The sequence below is a fragment of the Phoenix dactylifera genome, chromosome 3 (genome assembly GCF_051530095.1).
Source record: "Phoenix dactylifera cultivar Ajwa chromosome 3, Ajwa_hap1_PhDact_Kaust_v1.1, whole genome shotgun sequence".
Lineage (NCBI taxonomy): Eukaryota > Viridiplantae > Streptophyta > Magnoliopsida > Arecales > Arecaceae > Phoenix > Phoenix dactylifera.
This window is the reverse complement of record NC_143192.1, coordinates 47543250-47562860: the sequence shown is the minus strand read 5'-3', so window position 1 is coordinate 47562860 and position 19611 is coordinate 47543250. Positions and strand designations below refer to the sequence as shown.

Here is a 19611-nt window from a genome sequence, read left to right as displayed (position 1 = left end):
CGTGAGAAACGACCTCCGGGTCGATCCCAGGTACATCGGCCGCCGACCAGGCAAACACATCTGCATTGGCTCGGAGGAATTCCACTAACCGGAGCCGAGCTTCCAAGTCGAGGTTGGCACCGACCCGGACCGTGCGGTCCGGGCGGCCTTCTTCGAGGGGAACTTCGATTACGCCCTCGGCCGGCTCCCCGTGCCGCAAGGCCACTTCGTCTCTGGCGTCAAGTGACTCGACGCTTAGGGCCTCCATGGGCTTCTTCCCTTTGAGAGTTGCTAGGAAACACTGCCGTGCGGTCGGCTGGTCACCTCGGACCTCTCCAATCCCGGCCGCTGTGGGGAACCGCATGAGCAAATGGTAGGTAGAAACCACCGCGCGAAGGGCGTTCAGTCCGGGTCGTCCGAGGATAGCGTTGTAGGCCGAGGGGACACGGACGACCAAGAACCCGAGCCGCACCGTGGCTTCTGCGGGTGCAATGCCCGCAGTCACAGGCAGCTCGATGACACCTTCGGCCGAGATAGCGTCTCCAGTGAATCCTATGAGGGGGGTGGATGTTTTGTGCAACAATTATCGGGAAAAGCCCATCTTTTGGAAGGCCTCGTAATACAAAATATCAGCTGAGCTTCCACTATCCACAAGAACACGCCTTACATCATAGTCCGCCATAGTGAGAGAGATCACCATGGCGTCATCGTGGGGAGTCTGAACCCCCTTTACATCTTCATCACAAAAAGTGATTACATTTCCGACCCGCTGCCTCTTCGCGACGGCCACTCCTGATACTTCCGCCGAGCCCCCTGCGTTCCTCACGGGCCGAGAGCAGCCCCCAGTGATGGTGTGGATCACTCCCGCAAGGGGTCGATTCTGCTCCCGAGGCTCCTGAGGGGCCGGGTCGGCTAGACGCGGGTCTGCGGGGGGACGTCGGTCGTTTACATATCGACCGAGACGCCCCCGGCGAATGAGAGCCTCGATCTCGTCCCGAAGCTGGAAGCAGTCTTCGGTATCGTGGCCGTGGTCTCGGTGGTACTCACAGTACGCCCGAGAAGGCTTCCTCCCAGGGATCTTCTTCATCTGCCTCGGGACCGGGAGGTCCTCCCGCCCCTTGACCTCCATGAGGATCTGGGCCCGGGGGGCCAGGAGTGGGGTGTACCGGTTGAAGCGTCGGTGCGGAGAACGAGGGCGTGTGGCGCCGTGGTTCCTTGCTGGTGACGGGCTTCTGCGCCGGCGTTGAGGCGTCGGGCTCCTCCTCTGGGGTGCCTCTTTTCGCCTTTTCTTCCCGGGTTTTAGAGGGGCCTCGGCGCCTTTTCTTCTGGGCTTTAGAGGAGCTTCCCGGAACAAGGAGGCCGCCTCCTCGGCGTCTGCATACTGGTTTGCCCGAGACAACAGCTCCGGGAAGCTCCGCGGCAGGCGTTTGTCCAGGGAGAAGGTGAGTCTGCCCTTCCGGAAGCCTCGCTTCAGGGCTGAGAGAGCCACCTCCTGGCTCAAATTCCGGACCTCCAGTGTTGCCTTGTTGAAGCGGGTGAGATAATCCCGCAGGCTCTCTCCCTCGTTCTGCCGGACATCGAAGAGGGAGTCGGAGACCAGTCTTCGCCGGCTACTGACGGCGAAATGGCTGATGAAGAGACGGGTGAACTGGTGGAAGGACTGGATGGAATTAGCCTCCAGGCCGGCGAACCACGCCCTTGCCGGGCCGCGGAGGGTCGCCGGGAAGGCCTTGCAGAGGAGAGGATCCGATGCTCCATGGAGGAGCATAAGAGTCCTGAAACTCTCCACGTGGTCCCGTGGGTCCGCCGCCCCGTCGTAGGGTTCGATCGCCGGCATTTTGAACCCCGGCGGGTTTAGGGTTCGCAGGATCCTTGAGGCAAGCGCCGGCTGGGAGGAGATTTCCAAGTCGGCGAAGGGATCTTTGGAGTGGCCCTTCAGGACCTGGAGCTGTCTGTGGAGATCGTCCACCCGCCGGTCTAGGGAGCGCGACCGGTGGGTGGGAGACAAGGAGCGGCGCGAGGGGGACCGACTGGAGTGCGGGCCCCTCGAGGACTGGGGTGTCTGAGAACGCGCCCGGGTCCGCCTCTCGTACCCCGCGCAGCTCCGATGAGAAGGTCCTGGCAGAATGGACCGCACTCGAGAATCCTCCCCGCGCCGGCGCTCCTCTCCATGGGAGAGGAAGGAGCGCGGGTTGTGAGGAAGAGGCGAGTGCTCGGGGAGCAGCGGCTCCTGAGCCCGCTGCGGCACCCGAGAGATCACACCCTGCAGATTCTGCACTGCCTCCGCGAGGGTGCGAACCTGCTGGGCTAGCTGGTCGAACTGAGCAGGTTCGACCGTCTGAATGGGAGGAGAAGCGGTGGAATGCTGCTGAGAGTGTGTTGGGGACGCAGCAGCCTCCCGGCCAGAGGCGCGAGAGGTTCCGCGACCGGAAGCATTGGAAGCTCCGCGACCACCTCGCCGTGCCATTACGATCGTTCTGAGATTCGTGCCCTTCCTCTAGCGCCAACTGTTGCTGGTGGTCCAAACCGAGAACGATTGACACGACGGTGTGAACGGGGTTCCGCCTGAGTTGTCTTGGTTGGTGCTGGTTGCGCTCCACCTTCCGCCAAGGAACCTGCAAACAAGCCTTGCACCACCACCAGGGTGGTGATGGCCCTCCGACGGTCAAGTCAGAGGAGATTGGAGGAGGAGAGATGATAATCACAAGTGGGAGAGAGTGCTCTGGGAGGTATTGCTTACCCCCCCTTCTCCCCCCAGCCGCATATATACCTGGCTGGGAGGTCTCTCAGGGGGGTTTGTCGTCGTGGGGCACGATAGAATGGCCACTGACATGGCCGTTACGGGGCGTCGTGGAGCAGCGCTGGGTACGGTCATGACAGGGCGTAGTGGAGCTCCGCTTTGTACGGTTGATACAGGAGATCGTGGGCAGCATCGGGTACAGCCGTTGCAGGGAGTAGTGGAGCAGGAGGCCGCGGCGTGCCTCTGGAGAATAGCCTGTCGTTATCAAAAGATCTCCGACTCGGGGTCGGAATGCTGGATCATAGGGCAGCCGACCCGGGGTCGGGCTGCGAAGCCGAGGAGGTCCGACTCGGGGTCGGAGTGCTGGATCATAGGGCAGCCGACCCGGGGTCGGGCTGCGGAGCCGAGGAGGTCCGACTCGGAGTCGGAGTGCTGGATCATAGGGCAGCCGACCCGGGGTCGGGCTGCGGAGCCGAGGAGGTCCGACTCGGGGTCGGAGTGCTGGATCATAGGGCAGCTGTAGCTTTCCTGGATACGCGTGCCGATCACGTGGGGCATGGCGGCTCAATTCCCCCATAACAGAATCTAAATCCATTAGTTTTTTGTTGGTTTTTTGATATCTATATCGACAGTTAATTGCGCTTCTTATCAAAATATCAGTCACCGCATCAATGTATGAGTTGGATATGTTGTCTGACGTATTTGAATGTCTGCATGAGAGATTGGTTCAAACACAGATCATAGCACAGAAGCAAAACTAGTTGGCAATGACAGCATCCTAAAAATAATTAAATTTATTACAGATCTATATTTTACAAGCATCACACTTCCTAGAGAGAGGTACAAGTATTGTAATTTTAATGATTGCTGCATCTCATGGCATTCCCACAGCTAGATTAAACTACAGTGGCTGACTTCTGATTTCCCATGCCAAATAAGTTATCAAATAATTTTGGGGCCATAGGAGGAAGAACCGCCGGCACTGGAGCCATGAAATTAACAATCTTTTCATGAACATTGTACCTGAACATAGATTTCAATGAGTAGCAATCAGTCTAAGAACTTTAATGGAAGTCTCTAAGTAAAAGAATGATGATAGTGATGATGTGAGGATCCGTGCGGACGTGTGTTTAGTTCTACATCGGTTATTCGCTGGGTAGATCTTGAGTATTTATACAGGATCAAGGAACCTAAATAATACCTTCTGGCTAGCCATTTTGGGTGAGGTTCTGAGTTGTTACAAATGGTATCAGAGTGGACCCAGCCCATAACCTATGTGGACTTGGTGACACTGCAGCACGGATCCATCGGAGCTGACCATGGGCCAATCGTGGTGTTTGTGATTAGATTTGAATAAATTTGAACCCTTAGCCTGACGAGGACGTCAGGGCTTGAACGGGGGGAGTATGTGAGGATCCGTGCGGGCGTGTGTTTAGTCCTACATCGATTATTTGCTAGGTAGATCTTCGGTACTTATATAGGATCAAGAAACCCAAATAATATCTTCCGGCTAGCCATTTTGGGTAAGGTCCTGGGTTGTTACAAATGATCACCTTATCTTGCGGCTCTTAGAAGCACGACGGTCAACTACCTTGAGTTTCTTAGGCTGCAATCTTTTCAAAGCATAAAATGCTGTCTCTGCAAATAACGACACCCAAGGATGCAATTGAATAAACATGATATGATAGCCTACAATCCAAACTTTAAATATTTAAGGTTTTTCTTTTCATGCATAATTTCGTGAGCTGCTATTAAAATTTACCTTTTGCAGGGAAAGAATGTGCAGAATGAAAGGCCTCACAGGCACTGACCAGATGATGCAAGATTGCATGACTAGAATTCCTTCAGGAGTTGCTGGTAAAATTCAGAGTCATCGAGAAGTTCAGGATCTCCATCAACATTCCCATCCTGGACATTGGATCAACATATATAAAATAAGAATGCATCAGAACAAGCCTGTGAATTTTTGAAACATGCGCACACTTTATAAAGCAAGGAATAAAGATATTTTAGTGTTAATCCATGTACAGGTACTACAATGAAATATTTGGTAGTATTGCTAATGCTGATACAGGAACTGAAAAAATCATCAAGTTCCCAGATGCCCTTCTAAGTGCAATCTGAGCTTAGATGCATCTCGAGTCCATTCAAATACTTTGGTAGATGCATCTCGAGTCCATTCAAATACTTTGGTGACTTCAAAGTAGAACAGAGGCCTGGTATAACTAATGACAAAAAGTTCATGAAACAGGATTGAGTAGGGCCAACAGGAGTCCCATTGATGTTGAATGCATATCTATTTTAATTGTTTTGGTGCTACAGTAAGTGTCCATTTTATTCTTCACAGTTCATGTTTCGTAAATCAGCCACTGGAAACTCCTAAGCCTCATAGAAAACAGAACGATAACTAAAATAAATGCACAGATCGAGATTTAGGATCAGCTGAGACCTCTTCTTTTCTACTTTCAAGCTCCTCAGGAACCTGCAGTGACGCATACATATTGGAAGCAGTCCATGTCAGGAACTGGAGAAATAGAGAAAATAAAATGTTATGTATTGTTTTAGATATTAAGAGAAACTTACTTTTCCAAACATGCCAACAGAAGACCTCCTTAATTGCATTCTCTTAATCACTCTCTTAATTGCTCACTAATGTTCTGCACTCGTAGAAGGGAGGTAGAAAGGAACATGAAAACGGTCGAAGCTAGAAATTTTGTGATAAATACAGACTGTCCATCAAATAGTTTTAAGAATACCTGATTTAAGGCATGCAATTTGCCTTTAAAAGCAGCTGCACCAGTAGTTGTCACCTGTGTCTTCCTCTGCCATTTGTCTACCGAGTTATTCCTGAATTGTGGTATTCTGCAAGTAATATGAAACATGATAAACTTTCCAGCTTGCTTTGTGAAAATAATTTACAAAATAAACAGCTGAAAATGGAGACTATCACCGGCATGAGAACTCTGCCATAAAAGCTTTGTTATATTATTTTTCTTGTTGAATAGTATATTTATAGCGTATACTTGCCAAACCAGATTCCAATTGGATTATATAGTGCATTTGTTGCTCTTCATCAGTTTTATAGTATTGGGAAGAAATAATATTTCTTCTGGAATTGTATCCTATGAACTCAGCCGAATATATTGTATTGAAGAGGCTAGAGGAAGTTTACAATAGCTCCCATGCGAATGTGAGAAGATACCTTTGATGCATTCTGTGTATTTGTAGCCACTCCTCATCTTCCTCTCCCTTCAAATTATTAGAGCAATCTTCATCCTTACAAGATTCTTTGCTGTTTCCTTCATCAAAGCATATTAACAGTAGAAATCAATTAGTATGAAGCAATTCACAAGCAACAGATGCCGACCAGCATGAAGATTATTTAAACTGATAAATACACAAATATACATACAATCACAAATCTGGAAATGTTGATCTAAAGGTAACATGGTAATGTGACGTGGTAGTGATTTTCAAGAGTGTACAATCCAAAAGGCAATTTTGAAAAATAGCAAACTAAAAATGAGAAATTCTGCCGTGAGTTAGGAAAAATTACCAGTAATGTATAATAAAGGATCACAAGCAAACTGAACTATGAAAATTTTTCTATAGCTTGATTAATATTAAAATATATGATTGGCACAATTTCTGCTGTTTGAAATTTTCAAGATTACATAACAACTAGTTCTAGCTTTGAACACAAAAGAGCTGTCTTTCCTTTTGTCTCGGAAGAAAATTTCTGGTCCATCAGCAAATAGTATGTAACGAATAATTCCAGCATTGAACACAAAAAATGTCTTTCCTTTTGTGTCAGATGAAAGTTTCCAGTCTATCTTCCCTCTGTTTCTCACAGTCAATGACAATTATAATCCCTCTCCCATCTAAGCCCATTCCAACCCTCAACACCACCATCACCACCAGGTCTCCCGCTCTTTCTCTGTTCCTTTGTGATCCCGAAAACCCAAACCCACCTCCATCGCCAGCCATCCCTTGATGCCCTTCCGTGGACTTCAATCTTTTTCTTTGCTGGATCGGCCAGAGCCCATCGGGTTTGGGCCCGGAGTAAACAGATTCTTCTCACTGGCTCTCTAGAAATGGGTCCCGCCATCCGATTGGCCTCCTAACACCCCTTAATTATTTATTTTAAAAATAATTATAAAAAAATAAATGTTATCATATTATTTGTTAATTATATATTAATATTTAATATTTTTATTAATAAATATATTAATATAATAATATTATTAAATATTATTAATCAATATATTAAATATTTATATTATATTAATATAATATGTATTAATATAGCCAATATTAATTATATAATATAATTATCAAATATTAATATAATATAATATAATTGAGAGTGTTTTTGTGAGAAAATAATAATTTTAGATTTTTTCTACTTGGAGGGTCCGATACCCGTGGTTCTCCCTACAACTTAATGAGACGTATGCCTACCATAATAGATTTCCGCAGATGACTAGATTGGTTCGGGGTCAACTTCGATAGCAATGGAGAGCTCGAGGTGCTCCCCTGCTATGGCCTCAAGGTAGAGGTGGAGCATGTTATGATTGGTCGAGTGGCACAGCGGTTGGAGCCTCAGAGACCGGCAATCACCTGCTCTGTTAGAAATGGGGCGGCGGGCAGCGATGGACTCGACGAAAAGGGGCCAATCAAAAGTGGAAGAGGGGTTTGGCTGGAGGAGGAGGAGGAGGGGGAGGGGCCCATCTATAGGATATTTCAGCCTAGGCTCCATGGGTCTTGCAGGATTCGGGTCAATCCAATAGTTTATGTACCCTAAAAACGAACTTCAATTATGAACCGACTTGACCATTTTCACACGTTGTTCGACTGAACCAAAAAATTGACCGACTCTATTAGACCGGCATCCTGAGCTGCCGGTCTGGATTTGAGCGGATGACGGGCAAGCTGGCCTACCCAGCCTGCCCCGGGTATTAAGGTTCCATTTGGAAAAGCTTAGTATTTTTAGAAGAAATAAAAATATTTAGTAAAAAGAAAAAAAATCTGTTTTGGAGTTTTTCCGAAAAAATATTTTTAAGCCCGACTGAGAGCTAATTTTTTTTACCAAAATATTCCTCCCCCCCCCCCGGCTTCTCTTTTCATCCCCCTCTTTTCCAAACCCTCTTGATGGAAGCCTTCGATCATTGATCTCTGGGAGCGGGGAGATTGGAGGCACTGGAGGAGGAATTCTAGGATTTTGTTTAGGTTTCTTGGTTCATTCCTGGAGTTTTAGGGCATTCCTTGGGCAATCCGGAATCCGGTTTCCGGCGCTTGGAACCCTACATCTGAGGTTTAAGGAATCGAGGAAGCAATCGGGATCTGTTTCATTTGGGCCTGTCAACATATTCTGGCGCATAACCGGATTGTCCACGGCCTCGCCCGTAAGTTTGAAAGCTCTTCATGCGTTTTCTTTTAATTTAGTTTCTTACTCCTGGAGTTTGGATATGACTTATGAGGGTGTAATTGGGGAATCCGTGGGAAAGTTAGGGTTTTCCTGTATTTACGAACTCTCCGAGTTTAGAGAGTAAGTATTTGGATTGGGTTTATGTTATTCTGTGTGATTATTATTGATTTAGAGTTGCAGCCTGGATTTTTTTTTTTTGTTTTGTTTTGTTTTGTTTTGAAGGCAGCCATATTTCCCTTAGTGTCGAAAACATTAATAAATCTCTTTTTTATATTTTGCTGTCGAGTGTGATTTTTTTATTTTTTTTTTTGTGAATCAGCGGATCATACAATGAACTGAATTAGCAGTTTTAAATGTTATTGTGAAGCTCAGGAGGAGTCGCCTTTTCTTTCTTTCACTTTGAACAATTTGAATTCTAGAAAGCAGGGCAATTGAAAGAAGAAAAGCTGTCATGGATGGAGTCCTATAGCTCCCTATTTGAGACAAGAGTTAATAGAATGACCATGCTGTCAAGAGAGCATTATACAAGAACCTAGATAAGAAGACAAATCACCCATGCAGCAATGTGCGGTAGCATATTTTCAATAGATGTATTACATTTGGCTTCGATGTACTCTGGGAATCCATATCATTGCTTGCGATCTTTTATTCCTTCAATGTATGTATTTGTTGCCCTTTTTTTCCCCATTGGGTTCCCATTGGAAGTCATGGTCATAAGGGCAATAGTGATAAATGATCCAATGAACATAACATTGTCCACTCTTGTGTTGCGGTGAATGAATGGATTTCAATGTAACTAATTCAATGGTTGCTTGTGGTTTCATTGGTGTGGTACCAGCACTATTCATCGTAGTCTTGATGTTATTCTACTTTCTTCTTCATTAAACAGTATTTATATTTTTCATCTCTTGGTTGTCCCATTGAAATGATTATATTGCATTTTTGTATTGCAGAAAATAGAAACTTAACTCTGTGTTAATTTTGGAAACAGCCGCACATATACTTCAAATTGCCAACCTTTTGAAAGAATTAATGGTTCTGAGAATAGAATTTATAGTTGCTTTCATTTTTGGGCATCCTTCTTTGAAAATACCATCAAACTACTGTCTATATATGTTCAATCATATGCCAATGCATCATTTTTTAACTATTTGTATACAATTCTCACATGGACTTTATATCTACAAGTATTAAAGCATGTGAGAGCTGACTGAGTGACTTGCACCATATATTAAAGTTATCTTTCAAGCCTGAAGGTTCTGACTTCTGAGAAGTCTTTATCACTAAAACTGAAATGCATGCTCTCATGAAAGTAGAATGAAATTAAAGTAGAATGCAGAACTCTGGTTGCCATTGTCACACATTTTGCTAGCCTTGCTGCATTGTCAATTTTGCCATCAAAGTTAAGACCTTGTTTCTTCAGGCACCCGCTGTGATGTCCATTGGTTCCAACAGTAATATATGCTGTACTGAGAGTACTTCTTCACTCCTTTGAGATGTGCAGCGATTCTCATCCCACTGGTTCATTCCAGGCAGTCAGCATGCATGATGCATCTGGAAGCACTCGTCTCTCAGTTGACTCTCTTTTGATTGACTTTCGAAACAATAGTCATGCACACATGAAACTGTTCCATCCTATATATCTTGCCAATGCTTAAATAGAAACATGAAAGGTGTAGCTGAGTTAATTATGCTTGAAATTAAACTGCAAATTTATTTTTCTTTTGGATGGTTGTTATATGGCAAGAGATTTTTTTTTGTGACTGAAATCACTGTCACTCATTGCAAGTTACTTCTAAGGAATCTTCAGTAACTTTTATTAGTTGTGGCTTTGTTCGTGTTTTGGGGGTATTGGAGAGGTTTTATTATGCTCTATTGTATAATACTATATAATGTTGTTCATGGTCATTTTGTTATGCCAAAAATATTTTCTCAGTTTGTTTACCAAACACATGTTAAAGTTCTACAACACTTTAGAAATGTAGTTACCAAACAACAAATAGCTTTTTATAAAAGCTCTACTTTCAAAAGCTTTACTTTCAAAAGCTCTACTGCCGACAGCTTTCCCAAATGGGGCCAAAGAATACTTGTGATTAGATGGATTTTTGCACCTACTCGGATTTGAGCAGATTTTGTTAAGATTCGAGTTGTCGGATGATGCCTGTACCCGATCCTATCAGCTAACCCAAACCCAAAGTACTTCAATTCGGGCCCTTCGAGTCGGAGTTGGGAAAACTAGTAGATGTGTACCAGCTCCGCACCTTTCATTCTCTTCTCCTCCCACTAGTACCGGTCGAGTTAATATGATCTCCACTTTTCTTATCTTGATTTGGAATTCTGAAACTCTTCTAAATTTTCTTTTCCTCTTCTTAAAAGGGTTTTCAGAGGATGTTACCGATATGGAGAAGGGCGGCTTCCCATCTCTCCGCCCTCGCATCGCAGCAGAATAGATTGGGAGCTCGCCTTGTCGACCGGAGCTATGCCAAGGTTGCTGCCGCTACCGCTCCCTCGAGTCCGCCTACTTCGCCCCCCAAGCGCGTTCCAAGCAGCCCAAAGGTATGAGCAAAAACTATGGTTCTTGCTGTGCGGTAAATTGGCATGGGTTCCTTGCTTTCATTTCCTCCTTTATTCATCCATTTTATTGGCTTGTGGTGCTTTGCCCTTTTTCCCTCTATGATATCTTTATGTATTGTGTGAGCAATGACTATGCAAGTGTATCTTTATGATACATTGCCCTTGCTTTATTTTGGTGTTTATTATTAAATTTGGGTTATTTGGGTTAGGCTAAATAGTGGCAATTTGGGTCATTTTTCTTTTTTCTTCTTTTTGTGTTGAAAAGAGTGGATAGTTACTCATGGATGGTAAAAGTAACCATTGATCGACTAAGGGATTTGGTAAGGCTCTTGTTGCAGTACTTTATAAGACTTAAAAATTTATATAAAAGGACTTGTTATTATTATTCACAAGAACAACATAAGGTTTTTTTTTTAATATCCTCCTAAATATTGATATTTGCATGAATGCCCCTTTAAAATTGATATTTGCATATATACCCTTATAAAATATTTGTTTTGCATGTTCTTGCATATGTGCCCACACCATCTAACATTGTCAAGAGATTAGCAGTTTGAAATTAAAAATAACTGAAATATCCTTAATGGATAAAAATATTTATAAGGGTATACATGCAAATAACAATTTTGTAAAGGTATTCATGCAATTTCACATATTTGGAAGAGTTTACATGCAAAAAATTCTAACTTTATTTTTTTCTGTTTCAACTTGTTTTAACACTTAGATTTGTCTAGTACCTGCTCAATATTTTTTGTAGAAATATTGCTCAAGAAAAAGATTGATTTGACAATTAGATAATAAAAGGAGTTAAGAAAGTTCTTTCACTGATCATGAAATTATTCCATTTTATTCTTCTTCATTCATAACAACCACTATATCTTATTTCATCGAAATATGTCTTGTAATATTTATTGTTATAGATGCATATATAAGGGCATGTATTAGAATATAAAAAAAGATTAGAATCTCTTAAAGGCATACGATAGATTATAATGATCAAGCTTTCTTGCTACTGCTATACTCATGGGTGGAAGAATAACATCAATCATTCCCAAGAAAATTTATTGAAGGACTTCAGAACCTCTCAGATTTATTAACAACCTTTGTGGCCATGTGGTAGAAGGTCGCCCCTTACATTTTGTATCTTAAGCCATTTTTTATTGGAGCTTCAATTTTCTAGAAGAAAACAAGATCTAGTATATGGGGCATATCTTGTCACAGTAATATTAAATTAGCCACCAGCCTGCACACGGAAAATTTTACAGCTCTAAAAGATAAACATTGCAAATCTTATATACTAAAAAAATCTGTCACAACACCTTTCTTTAAATAATTCATGAAGCTAAAGGTAGGACCTGGCCATTTTCATGTAAAAAAGATACTATGAAGGATTGTCTATGGTGGAGAAAGGGGTCGAGAGAATGATTTTGATTTTGGACGGAAACGTAAAAGAGAGATAAGAAAATTTGTAAAAGGAGGTAGAGATATTAATTTCTAGCTTACTTGTTAACATGTTACCCGCTTCAGGAATAAAAAGATAATTTCATAATTTAAATTAATTTTTAATTTAAATAAATATAATTTTGGCTAATTATGTCAGCTGAATCGCTATGTCAAAGGTATTCATACAAAAATAATTTTTTGCGAGGGCATACACATAAATATCAATTTGGAGGGTATTTATACAAACTTCAATATTTAGAAGGATATTTATGCAAAAATTTAAGAATTTTTTACGTGTATGCCCTCCTAAATATGTGAAATTGTATGAATATCCTTCAAAATTGCTATTTGTATGTATACCCTTATCAATGTTTCTTTTTGCATGCTTACCTATTAAGAGTATTTTCGTTATTTTTATTTTAAACCGCTAACTTCTTAACAACGTTACATGGCATAGATACATACGCAAAAAAAAAGAAGAAGGGTATGCATACAAAACACGTGTTTGATGAGGGTATACATGCAAATATCAATGTTGGGGGGTATTCACGCAAATTCAAATATTTAAGAGGGTATATACGCAAAAAACCCTTTTTCTAAATATAAAGCTAATTTAATATTGTTACATGTTCTGAAATAACCCCTTAACTTCAAATTTATGATGAAGAAATGCCCAAGTTCAATATATTTGTGAATTCTAGTACAAAGTAATGAAGAAAATGACTTGAATTCAATAGGCATTGAAAAAGGTTTACAATTTATAAACATAACCAGTCATCAAAGAAATGAATTGAAAAAGTGAATAACATACCAATATACAAAGTACCATTAAGTAAATTACAAAGAATTTCACTTATATATAATAAGTATTTGCTTCATAGTTTCAACATATTATCTCAAAGTCGTGCTTCTTTTGTGGCAACAGTTTTCCTCATGGAGGCAAGGTTGAGGCCCAAAATTAATAGAGTGGACCACGGACCTTTGACTGATACCAACAATAGCAAAGTTTCTTCAGATAGAAATGATGGACACAGATCTCCAACAATTATAGTACCATTGACATAACTTATAAAATTTAAATCTGTGGATATGTTGTACTAATATTTGTAATAACTCTTCCTAAAGCCTATATTAAGGAGCTTTTTAATGTGGCCACAATTCTATTTTTCTTTTCATTTGTTAATGTTTGATGGTCTAAAAGAGGGTTGGCCTTGGTATAATGGTAAGGTTGTTCCATTGTGACTTGAGCGTCACAGGTTTGAAATATGAAAATAACCTCTCCATACGTGGGGATAAGGTAGCATACATATGACCCTCTCTAAACCTTGCAATAGCGGGAGCCTTGTTCATTCAGATGCCCTTTTTTAATGTTTGACTTGCAAGGTGGTGAGTGATGCATCATGACATTATATCTTAATTTCACGGCCTTGCATTTTTGAGAACTAATTGTAATTTTTTTGTCTATTTAAGAGTATGTATTCGTAACACACCTATAATGGTCAAACCGCCATGGGATTTAAATAACCAGTAATTACATGTCTAAAGCTTGATAGTTACAGTTAGGATTAACTCTGTGATAATTGCACTCACAGTAGAATGCAATATTGCCAGTTCATACATCAATGTGAATTATGTGCAAAAGAGTGGATATTCTAGGATGCTATGCAAGAATACTTTTGCAACATGAGTACAACTATTATCACAGAGGACTGATTATATGAAAACAATGCAGATCCAAAAGGTCAACTTATTTTCTTTTATAAAACAACTTAGGGATTTATCTTAAAATTTTTGGTTATTCTTCTTTCATTCATGGTGCAGGAATTTGGACCCATGTTTTCCCTATCGTACCATCTTCATTCCAAGCATGTTATTTAGTATTAATCCTTTCAAATAGACTGTTATTATCAATTTTTCTGTTGTGTAATGAATGTGCATGTAAATCATATTCATTCCTGTGTTGTAGCATAGCTTTTTGGCGCATCAAAATTTGTGCCTATCAGCTTTATCTATTGCTTGTATTTAATTAATTGCATATGTAGTGGAATATTATGGTGTTGGCTGGTTGTATCCCTTCTGTTAGTTTTTCTTTGCTTCAGTTAGTCCTACATGTGAACTAGTGGCTAAATAACTTCGTTACAAACTCATTTGTTTGGACTTTAACAGGTTATCAGCGTAACTAAGCTTTATAAGTTACCAGATCTTCTATATTAACTAATGTTAACTGCTATATATTAGACTGAAGCCTTACTGCTTCCTCAGGCTGTCAACAAGTTCAATTGTGCAGTTTTGAACCTTTGATTTCATGTTATCGATGCTTTTGATATACTGTGGATTAAAGATGTTCCTTTTCTTTTTTGAAAAGCGTATCATGTTTGGCTCCGTGTTTGAATGCACTGAAGCTGGAGTTTCATATGTTTTGACAGGTCGGACTAAATGCTTTGTTTTGGTCAAAGCCCTGTTCTCTGGCTTTGGCTCCGAACTTGCCTCTGAGAGTAGAAGAACCACAATTTGAGGGCATCCGACGAATAATGCTCAAGCTATTGCTGTTTTATAGTAAGCAGAGCAAGTCCATTAGAGGGGCAAATGTGGTATATCAACGAATCAAATATCAGGTCGATCGGCCTGCTATTTATGATGGTGTGCCTTCTTAGTAACCACTAATTAGCATATAACATTTATTTGCCTTCGTTTATTTGATCTTTCATCTTTGCATTAATTGACTCTCATTCGTGCAATGTACATATATGTTAGTTTGACTTTGACCGCTTATTATTAAGTTTTACTGAGTTAACAGTACATATTGCACGATTATGATTTTCCCAGACATTAATTATAAACTTATATTTTTGCAGTATTTCACTTGGAAAGAACATTTAAAACTACATTTTCTTTGCTTGTGCTTCATATGTGGCTCTTCTTACGTCGCTTAAGAGAAGAGGGTAAGGAAGGAGTTCAATTCGGACAATACCTATATGAGATCTACAATCATGATCTAGAGTTGAGAGTGTCCAAGGCTGGGGTTAGTGATCACTTCTTTTTAACTGATGTCTTTTAGTGTAACAGAGTTTTTGTTTTCTGTTCAGTTTAACTTCCTTTCATTTTTTTTGAGTTTTGACATAGTTTGTTGCTTATAGACTACAAATCATGTGTTGTGGACCAATCTGTACATGTACGTGAATCCTTCATCTTGCAGTGTCATGTTGCTTGCAATGCCACCGACTCATAGATATCCTTCTTGCGCCTGCTATCATGTAGAGTAAACAGAATGTGCATGATTATAATGAAGAGTATATTTTTTTCTGTGAAAAAGTACCATAAAACAGATAAAGGACATTGGTCAGTGCTATATTTTGACATTAACCCTGTGCTGCTTGTTTCCTGTTGCACCTTGGATATTGCTTATTGAGTAGACATCTGGACTAATTTTTATATGTTAGTGAGTAATGTTTTACTAGCAAGGAAATATTGCTTCATCCCATGCTATGTTACACTATTTTTGGATGTCTTGTGTATATTTTGACATTAGCCCTGTGCTATCATGTAGGGTAAACAGAATGTGCATAATTATAATGAAGAGTATATTTTTTTCTGTGAAAATGTACCACAAAACAGATAAAGGACATTGGTCAGTGCTATATTTCGACATTAGCCCTGTGCTGCTTGTTTCCTGTTGCGCTTGGATATTGCTTATTGAGTAGATATCTGGACTAATTTTTATATGTTAGTGAGTAATGTTTTACTAGCAAGGAAATATTGCTTCATCCCATGCTATGTTACACTATTTTGTGTATATTTTGACATTAGCCCTGTGCTATCATGTAGAGTAAACAGAATGTGCATGATTATAATGAAGAGTATATTTTTTTCTGTGAAAAAGTACCATAAAACAGATAAAGGACATTGGTCAGTGCTATATTTTGACATTAGCCCTGTGCTCCTTGTTTCCTGTTGCACCTTGGATATTGCTCATTGAGTAGACATCTGAACTAATATTTATGTGTTAGTGAGTAATGTTTTACTAGCAAGGAAATATTGCTTCATCCCATGCTATGTTACACTATTTTTGGATGTCTTGTGTAGTATTGCTGCTAATAAAAGCTGTCCGACCTGATTTAGTTTTGTCGACTTCATGTGTTGTAACAACTTAGCTTAGCCCTTGTCTATGATATGTCAGATGTGGAAAATAAAATAAAGCAAAACAAACAAAGCTCATCTTGCTCATGCTTTCTTTTATATTAATGAATGCTCTTGTGCATCAGGACTTTCCTTCCTTAAAAGATTGCATAGTTTACGTTTTTCGATGATTATGAAATGTTATTTGTTGACAGTGGAAGACAATCTTTGCTTGCATTTGCGAGTTCTTTGTACTTTTTTGACAAAAGCACTTGTTATCTGTACTCGTATTGCTGTGGAATTTGGTGTAGATAATTATTATGTAGTCTGCAATATCGCAGTCTGGAATCTTAGCTACATATAGTTTTAAAGTCAGATGGCCAGTTAAGTAAAAGAACAATTTTTCTGCTTTGAAATGGTAAACAGGTCAAAATTTGCAAAATAAAAGCCATGTGGAAGCGCAAGTTAATGTTGGTTAATAAAATTTTATAAATGAGTGCTGAAAGTGCATAATTAAAATTAGTTGAAGATTGTGCAACCAAGAAATAGATGAGAGGTCAAGAAGTTAAACTAAATTGGATCTTGTTATGCTCACTGATCCTCAAAAACTAATTCAGCATCTCTCTCTCTTGTTATTTCATGATTTTCTGGTCCTAATAGCTCTAATAACTGCCCAATCTTACAATTAGAAACATATTTGTGGATTATTACTGCTGGATTGCAGGTTAACTTGCTGTTGACAAAGTGGATGAAGGATCTAGAAAAGATATTCTATGGGAATATTGTTGCATATGATGCTGCTATGAGTCCTGAAGCTAAACATGATGATCTTGCAAACGTGATATGGAGGTGAGATATCTATTACAACCATATCTAGATATTTTGCAACAGGAATATCTATGGAAGTTTGGGAAGTCAACAGTTCCCACACAGTAACACATAATATTAAATGGATAAAGCAAGAAAAGAGTTTGAACAATTTAATGATAAAAGTAGTATAACTTTGGTGAAATAAAATAATAAATAAATTCATAAAAAGATTTTCTACAATCATTTATTAAAATTAATCATAAAAAGGGCAGTCCAGTGCATAAGGTTCCAACCATTGCAGGGTCTAGGGAGGGTTTAATGAACGCAGTCTTGCCCCCGCATGCAGAAGAAGTGGTTTTCGTGTTTCAAACCTGTGACACCTAGGTACAATGAAGTGACTTTACTATTGCACCAGGACTCATATTTATTAAAATGAATCATATTAATAAAATATTTAAATGTATAATAATATCAATGTGGAGACGCGCCTAGATTATTTGTTTATTAAAGATTTGAATTGTTTTTCAGATTTTATTGAAAAATATTTGTAATAATCATTATCTAATGCAAAAGTTTTTTTTTGTTGAGATAGGTAAATCATTGTAAATTGACATTATTTCAAAAGTTTAACATATTTTTTTGGTGAAAGCAAACAATTTTTTTGTTTTTTCAACAATTTGTGATAAATCTTACATTGGTGCTATTTCAGGAATATTTTTTCTGATGATGGCTCAGAGATATTAAATAATACTGCTGCTACTGCAGTCCAGGCATGTTCCTTGTCTATCTTCTTTATTCACTATTGCACGGGTATCTACAAGATAGATGCGCCATGTTCCTGCTTTTTTTGTCTGATGCCACTCTTGACTACCATGGGTTTACTTTTAGTCATTATTTGCCACTCGCTGAAAAAAACTTGGTTCAATTTTCTTGTGCTTTTAGGCTATGGCTAGATACACAAGGAGGGAGTCTACCTGCCTTTCATTGACAGGCAAATCACTCATTTTGCTGGATATTTTCATATCTTGACTCTAGCCTCTGTGCAGCATTTTCATATAAAAAGAATGTTCTGATAAATTTCCGTCAGCAAAGAAAACGCGCTTCAAAAAATTTGGTCTCACTAACACAATCTTTGCACGGACAGATGGAGAAGCAATATTCTCTGGCAACTTCACGTTCACCTCATTGGAAAACCAAACATCTAATCAAAAGAAGCCGACCAAATGAACCCTATGTGCCTTGGGAGAACAGTATGTTTCAAGAGCGACAAAATCATATGCTGAATAAAAATTTGTCCGGCCTTTGACTTTTTTTGGAACAAAAGGGTATTCATTATTTGTAATTTGCATTGATGGATACATTCCAACTCACTTAGGAACTTTATTTTCTTGAGTGCCCTCAAAATATCCGGTGGAATTATTTGTAAGTTAGTAAACATTTCTATGTCAGAGAATAGTTGGTGTACAGCCATTATGTGATCAATGTCAAGCTCCAGTAGGAAGATACATGACAAAATATTTGGCTTGTGAGTATTGTTTGATGGAAAATTTGAGCAGCCCCCTCCCCTCCCCCTGGGGGTGGCCACAGTACGATGAGCTTATCTTATTTGCTTTATTGGCACCATACTTCCCCCACAAGTTGTCCGTCCTGACACCTCTTCCTGTGTCTTACATAAATTTGGTTCATTATGATGGCTGAAGATGGGAATTGTCTTCCTCTGGATGGTCAGTATGTGAATGAAGAGTCAATTTTTGAGGGTAATGCTCTTTCTGCTAGTATTTGATTTGTAAGCAGCATCAAGAAACCAAAACAGTTGGTTGGCTGTATCAGCTGCTAGTGTTTGAAACTGGAATTCTTGCTTGAGCCTATAAAAGATTGTGGCAAAATGGGAGCATCAGCCAAGCAATTGATTCATGAGTCTACTAAAGAAGTATCTTGTGTTGTTTGATCAATCATCAATTTCAGATTTTGTTAAAAATTTAAAATCCTGGGAACAACTCGGGCCTCCATGGCAGCAGGACATAAACAGCCATTTTTGCTCGCATGTCGAAAGCATATATTTTGTTTTAATTTGTGTGAGGGATATGTCTACAGGCATCTGTACCAAAACTATTTTTGCACCATACAGTAACTAGTGCCGCGAAGTTGATGTTTTAAACAGATTTGGCTTCTTCTCATGCACCTTAGGCAAAGATACAAGCATGGATAAGTGCTAGTTTCATGGAAAGTTCAATTAGCTGACTACATTCCGAGAACCTGCCACCTCCCATGGCTGTCGACCTGTTCAAGTGCCTTCATGCCGAAATGCAAAGGGAAAAGATGAGCTTCTTTACATTTTGTCGATGAAGTGATCATGTTTCATATATGTTTCCACATTCTAGGGGAGATTGGAGAGGATAATTCATCATATGAAGACAGATAAAGAAATGAGGCCACAGAGCTCTGTTTAAATGCTTGCAGGTGCTTTTATACTTGATTAGTAAAAGGTTCTGTCTCTTGGCCAAAATGTAGAAGAAACTTT

At 40.2% G+C, this 19611-nt stretch overlaps 1 protein-coding gene and 1 pseudogene across 2 annotated transcripts; one reads left to right on the top strand and one right to left on the bottom strand.

Moving 5' to 3' along the window:
- Nucleotides 1–3542: 3542 nt before the first annotated feature.
- LOC103716348 (protein bfr2-like) lies at nt 3543–6123 on the bottom strand (annotated as a pseudogene). The gene is made up of 6 exons (XR_016400057.1): nt 5922–6123; nt 5476–5581; nt 5169–5243; nt 4531–4627; nt 4273–4357; nt 3543–3742 (listed from the first exon to the last, which is right to left on the bottom strand). The product of XR_016400057.1 is annotated as a protein bfr2-like (transcript).
- Nucleotides 6124–7633: 1510 nt separating this feature from the next.
- On the top strand, nt 7634–18605 carry LOC103716326 (ubiquinol-cytochrome C chaperone family protein). The gene is made up of 8 exons (XM_039120167.3): nt 7634–8124; nt 10524–10703; nt 14591–14804; nt 15020–15186; nt 17005–17129; nt 17800–17860; nt 18033–18081; nt 18235–18605. The coding sequence occupies exons 2-8, from the start codon at nt 10536–10538 to the stop codon at nt 18315–18317; spliced, it is 867 nt and encodes a 288-aa protein (XP_038976095.3). The 5' UTR covers nt 7634–8124; nt 10524–10535; the 3' UTR covers nt 18318–18605.
- Nucleotides 18606–19611: the final 1006 nt, after the last annotated feature.